Source organism: Pterocles gutturalis, unplaced genomic scaffold (assembly GCF_000699245.1).
Source record: "Pterocles gutturalis isolate BGI_N339 unplaced genomic scaffold, ASM69924v1 scaffold29031, whole genome shotgun sequence".
Classification (NCBI taxonomy): domain Eukaryota; kingdom Metazoa; phylum Chordata; class Aves; order Pterocliformes; family Pteroclidae; genus Pterocles; species Pterocles gutturalis.
Window position 1 is genome coordinate 4314 of NW_010101292.1, and position 9385 is coordinate 13698.

A 9385-nucleotide genomic window follows, 5' to 3' on the forward strand; every position below is an offset into this window, starting at 1 on the left:
TGGGAGCTCGAGGAGTTCTCTAAAGCTCTGACAGTTCAGAACACAATTAATGTATTTAAATGCCCCTTTTTGTGTCCTTCACTGGGAAGAAACCAGATAAACAGTAAGCACCAGCAACCTGAGAGCGCCAGGCACATGTTTGTTTCACTTCACACTGAAGGAGGTTTCTTGAACCCTCATTCATGCCTTGTGATTTGTGAACACAGGGGCTGGAAAATTAACACTAATGTTAATCACAAAAGCAACCCAAAGCCTGCTACCAGGGCTGTCAGGCTCTGCCGAAGCAAGCTGGACTGCGAGACAAGCCAGTCTGCATAGCTGCAGCTCAGCCCAGTCCAGTTGTGATCACACTCTGCTACCTCTGAGGAGGGGGTCGCTGGCTCGGTGCTCAGGGCTAGAGGGAAATTCTCAGGCATTCAGTCCTTCGTGATCAATCTGCAGCAAGCTACGGCTGTATTAATTAAGTCAGAAGGTGCTCTCAAGTTATAGTCAAAACTTGTACATTTTATTCCCAATTCACAGGGTTATTTGCACAGATGGAACACAAAACTCAAGAAGAAAGGATGTGTATGAATAAAACATCAGCATCTTTTGATCAAACACTACAGGGTACATAGTCTTCCCTTCCTCTAATAGTCTCATCAGTAAGAGCATCTTCAGACAAATATTACAGCAATGGACTACAGACTCTTTAAGCAAGTTACAAGATAAATGGAGAAAACCAGCAATTATTGTGTGATTATGTCCTAAAAATGTGTAAATTTATCCCTTTGTACTTCAAAATGTTAATCTGCAACATCCCTGCCAAAAAATCAAGTAGCAGTGCTGCGATGTATATCAATCCAATTGCCCTTCTCTGAACATATTTCAAGCTATTTCCCTGGACTAAACAGAAAGAAAAAAAAAAAAAGGCTCTTTCCAAGAAGAGAGCTCAAAATAACATTTCCACTTTGAATAAAGCCATTATATTGTACATTTAAACATCTTTAAAAGACATAGAAAGGATAACATTTAGCTTTCAGAGACCAGCCTATTATAGTCCCTAATTTCAACACCCAGCTACTCAACAACTAAATTTAAAGATTTTTAATAATCAGTTGGGTGCATGGACTTTTGGTGAAAAAGAAGTTCCAACAGAGCCTTCTGTTACTGCTGAGATAAATCAATACGCTGCAGATACTTTGGAGCACAGCCATTAGTTTTCAGCAGAATTTTTACACACTACTTCAATTCTATAAATTTTTGCAGGAATGACAAAATCTAGTTTACCACAGAAAAAACAGAATTCCCACCGTTCTTGAGACTCCAAAAGAAAGATGCCTACACATGATCTTTTGTAGCCTGCGTATGTTCTTGCATTCCAGCTGTGCATAACCTGCAGGTAGCTTGCACAAGACAGGCTACTGCCTTTTTTTTTTTTTTTTTTTTTTTTTAGAGCAGGACTAGGATACCTGCATCAAGGAAGGGAGATGTTATCTAGATGGGCTGTGGCTTGACTTGCATGAATGCATAAACATTCCCTGCCCTTTTGGCCACATCCTGCTAACTCGTCCCCAACTGAAAGGCCCACAGAACAGCTTCTTCACAATTTTTCCATGGGAGCAAGAACTAGGACAACATCTTTATTCATGCACTCTTGAAACATCGTGGGTTTGTGTTCGGCTTTTCTGGCTTGTTCATATACACAAGTCAAGTCAAAGTTTAGTCCTACCTCTGGGAGAGAAAGAAAGAACCATCAGAACTGGCAGATACTACATTATACTTGCAATGAATTGGATTTTCAAGACAAAAAAAGTTTATAAACTGTGCTATACATAAATGTTGAGGCACACAATATAAGGACATGCTGGCAATATACTTCAGGTATAGTTCCTGTTACTCTGCAGTCTCCAATTAGAACCTCAGCCTGGACACAAAGATGCTCTCCTCCCTCCTCCCCACCCATCCAGCTGTCATTCTGGCTGGACTAAGGCAAACATTGGTTACAGCAAACCCTTGCAGGCTGCTGACAAAAACACAAGCACGCTTTCCCACGACACAGTCAGGTGGGCTGCTTTTAAGCAGGATTTGAGTCTTGAAGACTATATTCCTTAAGAAAGCTGAAAACGGGTGGGGGTTTCTGCTGGCAAGCCATTTTTATGGACAGCTACATGGTAACTGCAGCTCCACTCACGAAGTGTAAGAGTGGGTTTATCACAGCAGTTAAGTGCTTTTCGGAATTTTTTCATTCAGTGGCATAAGAAGAACCAGTTGTAAATACCGCAAGTGCCAGGAGGCAGCTTGAATTTTAAATGTGATCAGCAAAGTTTTGCCACCTTCTAGAGAACCAGTGCTGGTGCAATTTTTGATATGGCAATATAGATTGATAAGGTGATATTAGAAATTTGGTTCTATATGAATCTTCAAGTGCTTATTTTAAGCAGTTCATAACCTGGCTAATAATATCTGACACACGGAAGTCCATCCAGCAATAACGAAAGTTTAAAGGAAAAGAAATTTCAATATATTAAACATACACTTATCATTCTTATTTTGTCTAGTACCCCTTTAAAAATGTGAAATTATATTTATTCAGACATTAAAGGATAAATTCCTGACTTTACTGAAATACCATAGTAAGGATTTTACTCCCTAAGGGGTGCACAGCTCTATTCCTGACCATGCTCTGGAGTCAAATTCTAAAGCTACAATAATTCCAGTGGATCAGTATTTCCTTCATTTTTTTATTACAGCATGTTTGCTAAATTTACAGCAAGCAGAAAATAAGCTGGGTCTTTAGTTATTTTGATCAAAACATTGATGTTTTAAAGGTAGTACACAATATTCGTTAAAAAGAACATATAAAAATACCTTTTTAGAAGCCTCTATAAGAAAGGAAATACAAAGTTTAATCCCACAACTTTCCTCTGCTAGAGCTGCACGCTACTGCTACAGTTTTAAATAGACTTTTTGCTGTTTTTAAACTATACATCCAGGAAAGTCTACAAAATTAAAGGAACGTGCATATAAATGATTGCATAGCAGAACATGAACATTAACTGCAAACAGTAAAGAAAAAGTTAGAAAGACTATCAAATGTACAAAGATTCTAGAATCAACCCCCTAAGCACGTTCCACCGCCAATATTTAAAAGCCATCTGCGTTTCTTTAAAGGCCCTGCTGAAAACACTAAAACCAAAACCTAAAACATTTCTCTAAAAAGGAACTTTTTGAAATCAACGCCTTTATATGCTACTACATACAACAGCAAGGAACACTAGGTGTTTGATGCTGGCTTTTGGAGGTAAATAGAAAAAAAACAACGCCAAAAGCCATTTTCATAACAAAGTATCTTGCCTTCTAGAGAAATACTGGTAAGATTACACACTGGTTTTGTTATTTTTCACATTCAATTTACTAAATATACTGTATTAGTGATAAACTAAATAGCTAGAGATGCAGCTCTTGTTCATATCCAACTTCAAACATTTGTTCTTAAGTAAAATGAAATCTTGTAACCAAACCACTATCCATTCGGAGGAAGAAGTGATTCAAGACTTGCTTGACCGAATACTTTTTGATGTGTAAAAGCAAGCCTTTGTTACTCAAGAAGAGAGATGGCTACAGTTTTATACCTATGAATACACCAACTAACCACAAGAGTCATTGGCATAAAAGTTTAGTTCTTATATACTGTACACACACAACTCGAAACAATCTACTTGTATCTAACAGCAGGAAAACTAAGCAATTTTATGGTTAACTGCTCACTAAAATTTAGAATAGATACAAAAAACTGCATAAAATGTACACACAACCTAATATTTAGTTGCTCTGCCATTTGCTGAAATCTGAATTTAATTTTCTATTTCAAGGTGTTTTTCTTTTCCTCGCACATTTAGTACTAGCAGCCAGGTCAAAAGCAGTGAAGCCTCTATCCTGACAAGTCACGACACTGCACAATCTCTGAACGAGCTTCCAAGACCAACTCTCTCCCCATGTAGTACATGCAATGTTAGTACCATCTCTCTGGATGGCAGCATTAACGAGAAATCTCAGAAATATCTCTCCATAGAGCTCCATTTACCGATCTACTTGTGTCAGTGGGCACGGAGAACACAGAAATCTGCCTTTGAACAATGGAAACATAGAATTGCCAGTCTGCATTTCACAGCAGTCAGTGTTGCTCTACAGCTGTCCAGTTTTCCGTTTCATCACAAAGTTTAGCATTAAAGAACAAGTTAAACAGTTGGTTTAACTGTTCAGCACAAACTGGTACCAATTTCTCTACGGGTATGACACTTTTAATAGGACAATGTTGCAAGTTACGATCAATCAAGTCATCACCAATATCTACGCATTAAAGATGCAAATCTTCACAAAAATATACATAGAGACACCACAACCAAATCAGTAGCTGCCCGTGACATTTACCCAAGTGGACATTCTCTCCCTCTCACTCCCTCTCAGTGGCTTCCCAACATTGTTTTAATTTTAACCATTGTCGGCTACAGGGAAAACTGACAAAGAAAATATTTTTTAGCACTGTTGCAACATCATATTCCTGATAATTTAAGTAAACTGAACTGTGTGTAAATGAATCTTACATGCCTAAAAACAACATGGATACACTGTTAGTGGCCACTGGACTTGGGACTAGTCCATGACCTTGATCTGGATTTTGACCTAGATCTAGAATGTGATCTTGACTGTGATTTGGATCTAGCTGGTTCTTTTTTTCTCGACTCCTTTTCATATCTTGAGCTGGACTTATAGTGTGTTTTAGAATCTGTTTTAGAGGTGCCTCTAGATTTGGTGTGAGATGCAGACCTAGACCGTGATTTAGCCTTCATTTCTTTCTTGGGCTGTGACTTGGATCGTGATCTTGAATTGGACTTAGATCTTGAAAAAGATCGATTGCGGTGTTTGAACCTATCAGAATAAAGGGGAGAGAGGAGATTTGAATGTAAAAACACTATTCTTAGACATCTAGTACATTAAAAATTGTTTACCATTTTTTGTAGGAGAATTTTTTTTAACCTATAGTTAAAGGAATACAGTGATCTAGATTTCAGTTTAAAGAGTGTAAAAAGTATTTTACCTATCATTGTCCGAATGGCTTCTGCTACGACGAGGTCTTCCAGTAGGTCTACTGCTAAAAAGGTACATCAGAAAAAGTAAACTGTGACAAATACCTACATATGCATACAAATTCTTAATCGTTTTTCAAACTGTGCATTTGCTTTTAATTATTCTTCAAAGAAGCACAGAATAACTTATTCAATATTTCTGATCTGATGTAGCATGCAAGATACACAACTCCCACAATAGAAAAAGATTATTCAAAATTTTAACAATTAAATAGTCAATGTGGAGCTTCTCCTCCAACAGACTGCTGCGAGGCAGAAGCCAAACACATGCTACACTTACTTTCTGGGACTATACGATCTTCTATAGCTGTAATCAAAAGAACGACTTCTAGATCGTCTCCTTTCGTAACTCCGACTTCTAGATCGCCTATATCTGTCATAGTCATCATAACGAGAAGAACTGTATAGGTTTCTCCCTTCCTTGGCTTTCATTTGATTTGGTGCTGTAAAAAATAGCAATATTTAACATTTTAGGTTAAAAAATGACGCCCCATTTTCCCTTTAGTGACACTACTAATCCATACATTTGGTATTTAGCAGAAAGCCTAATTCATTACTCTAGCAGACATGTTTATGAAAAGGACAGATGAGACATTGCTGTATGCCATTTGATTTTTGCTGCTTTAACCACTGGACAAAAATTAATACAGCCTTGAGGGCATTATAAATCTAGCAGGGGAAAAAAACAAACAAACAAACAAACAAACAACCGAAAAACCAGTAAGAAAGGACTAATGCTCCATAAAACCAGAACACAAAGTGGCTAAGGTGATTTCAGGCCACCTGGAAACTGGTATGACAGGCCAAACCCGTGACTGAAACATTCTAACATTCCTGAATTTACCCCCAAAGTGAAAGCTAACATGGAATTCATTAAACACCCATTTTCTTGGCTACACAGCACCACCCATTACACCTGATCCACAGCTTCTTTAATGATTAAAAGACAACTTACACAGAAACAGCAATGGATGCCACACAAAGAGGAGCTTGATACTAAAAGTAAACCCCCACCAGTACAACAACGCACATTCACTCTGTAGCTTCATTATTAAAATAATTAAGAAGAATGGATGAACTTATTAGTCTGTTGTATTGCCTAGGTCAGTGGGTGGTGAGCAGTTACACTATCACTCATCTGTATCTTATTAATATAATATTATAATTACTATTTTAAATGTTATGGTATTTCAATTATGAAACAACAATTAATAACACGTGTAATGTTGCCTGGCATTAAACACCAAGGCTAAAATAATAGTCTGATGAAATACACTCAAGGCACTTACTCTTTCGATCCCCCTGTGCAAACTGGATTTCTATTTGCCGACCACAAATCCACTTTCGATCCAAATTATGGAGAGCATCCTCTGCATCACGGACATCTTCAAATGTGGTGAGTGTTAAGGTACTTGGGAATTTGAGTAGTTTACAGATTTGGTATTTAAAATAAAAAAAAAAGTTATTTTCTAATTTTACAAGTGTTTTTGGTTTTGAATTCTTTCGGTCATGTTACAGTACACACTAGTAAATAGCTGAGAACTCCTATAATAAAATTAAAATCTCATAATATAACCATAAGCTTATCCATCAGTGAGCAGTTGCTCTGCAATACTTTTAACTTTTTTCTTCTCCAACTTGTACTTATGCAAGGAAAAAAACCCCTGGTATCCTTTTAAAAATACATTTGTTAATGTTCATCCAGTTCCCTCCAGTATCTCAACTTTACTAACATTAAACCCTAGTGCTTAAATTACGTTAGGCATATCAACAGCAAAAATTAACATGCACTTATTAATTTTAGAATTGGGATAAAGCTTTCCTTTTTTTCAACAACTGATTTTAAGTTCAAATTATGTAATGCCATGGACATGTACACAGACCTTCAAGAGTCTGAGACAGAAGCGTACACTAAGCCCCCTGCACTGTCAGGTCAGCCGCTCAGTAACACAGACACGACTAACGTTAATCCACGAGACTGGCCACTGCTGTAACTCACACACCTTCTTCCAGCTGCGTGGCCTGAAAGAACAAATTGACCTTCTCCTTGGAGCAACTCAGTTCATCATCAACATAACCTATGCAGAAAATAAACTCATGCTGTAGGTATATATCTGGATAAACCAAGAACGAAGCACTTTCATTCAAGACCACAGTTACAGTAGCACTCACAAGAGAAATAGCACAGGTTTTGTCAATGGACTAACCCAGAATCATTCACCAAATCACTGCTTACGTGACAAACAGAAGAGAAACTGTTACTCTGTAGGATACATCAGGTATGACTCCTTTAATCTTGGCCACCATTCAACTTCATCTTGACCTTTAACTCTTTAAGTGCTTGTCAGAAGGACTTGTCATGAGATGCTTGGCCAAAAATGACAGATGGCTTTATCTTTTACTTTGAAAAACAACCTTTTCCCCCTTTTGTAGATAAAGCGAAGCTTTCTCTCCCATTATGGCTTGTCCTTCTTCCAGCTTTTCTTTATTTTTTCTTTTCCCAAACTCTCCCTTCTCTTCAAGCCTGATCCTTAAGAGGTCTTTGGCTTGTCTACTTGCCTTAATTCTTGAACTCTACTCTAAAGGTTCTTTCATGCTTTCTCTTTGGGGTCGCCATTACTGTACAGCTTTACACTCTGAGGCAACAACAGAGGACAGTAAATTAGGGGACAATATTAAAGAAAGAAGTTCACCTCATTTTTTTATACAATCTGATTTTGATCAAGTGATTCCAGTTTCCATTTGTTAAATTAACAATGAATACCAGCCACAGTTTGCTAAGCACAAGTTTACTTACATACCAGTGATAAGAAAAACGTGCTAGACAATTTTTGAGTCAGTGATAAATTTTCTTTTAAATCATATAGTATTAATTTCAGTGACATAAGCAAGCTTTTATAATACTGGACTTGATTTAAGTTTTGCAAAAAGGCAAAGAACAGTTGAGATAAGTTAATCTTAAAAAATAACAAAACACCACAATAAGACACTTATTAGATATAACACAAAAGTAAACTGCTTTTTCATTTAAATTTGTTACCTCTTACACAAACTTGAATTTCAAACTTCAACACCCCTCACTAATCAGCCATCTGAAGAAAGGATATTGAACATAAGCAAATCCTCTGGGACGACGAGTGTAGAAGTCAAGTGGAACATATACATCAACTATAGGCCCATAACGACCAAATTCACGTCGCAAGTCTTCAGACCTAGAACATCACAAATATCTCTCATGTTTTTTCACTATTTAAGGTGTTATAAAACATCCACCAAATAAAAATTAATTAAATAAGTAAATAAATAACAAAATCCACAATCCAATATGACCACCCATATTTTTGGAAGCAGTTGGTATAAGATGCAGGTAGCAAAATATTTTTTTGGGAAAAAAAGTGTCTGAGCAGTTCATTGTTAGCAACACAATGGGCTAAACAAGACTTGGGATGCTGAACATACACCCTGGCATTTTGAAACCAGTGTTCAGCATAACTCTACAATGGATGTGGAAACTGAGAAGTTATGCCCATGAGTCAATTCAATGCAGGACATAGGAGCAAAGGTGGGCAGAAAGTCAAAAAGAAGGATCTAAGAATTATGGCTATTCGAGTACCTCACGTAACTCTTGACAATGCTTTTGCTATGTGCAAACATCAACTGTAAGATCCAGAGAAACAGCAAAAGAATAAACCAGTCACACAAACTCATTTCCATGGAATAATCAATACTTACAACCACATCAAATAGAACAAAACTTGAGCAACCATTCATGCCCTCAGGATAGCTTTTCCAAAGAAGTGGCTGAGAGAGCTAAGCACAAAACTGTCGGACAGACCTGTAACTGTACTTGGAACAACTGCTGTCCCCTTCTAATCACATCAGCTCCTTTGCATGCATTTTTGTGTTATTTGAGGACAATAACCTGTATGAGAAGGACTGATGTAACACCGTATTTATGCGGGATGAGTTACCACTATTCATTTCTCTTTCTCATCAGCTGGGAAAGAATCTGCAAAGCCTACAGTCAGGGATGGCAGAAGGCAACCACCACAACCAACATCAAGAGCTCACAATGAAACAATCTCCAAGAAGAAGGTACCATCTAATCACAAGCTTATGGTGAAAGCCTCAACAGGACCCACATTATTTTAAAAAGTTTGGAAGTAACAGTCCTCCCTGACTGTTCTTAGAGTAAAATAAATTACCAGAAAGAGGAAAGAAAATTCACTAAATATATATATATATATATATACACA

At 37.3% G+C, this 9385-nt stretch overlaps 1 protein-coding gene across 1 annotated transcript; it reads right to left on the reverse strand.

Annotated features, from left to right (window-relative positions):
* Window positions 1-1435: 1435 nt before the first annotated feature.
* SRSF10 (serine/arginine-rich splicing factor 10) lies at window positions 1436-8341 on the reverse strand (the record flags this gene model as incomplete). The annotated part of the gene is made up of 6 exons (XM_010082952.1): window positions 1436-1713; window positions 4810-4911; window positions 5081-5134; window positions 5410-5572; window positions 6419-6522; window positions 8237-8341. Coding segments are annotated over 6 exons (547 nt in total), but the record flags the coding sequence as incomplete, so codon positions are not given.
* Window positions 8342-9385: the final 1044 nt, after the last annotated feature.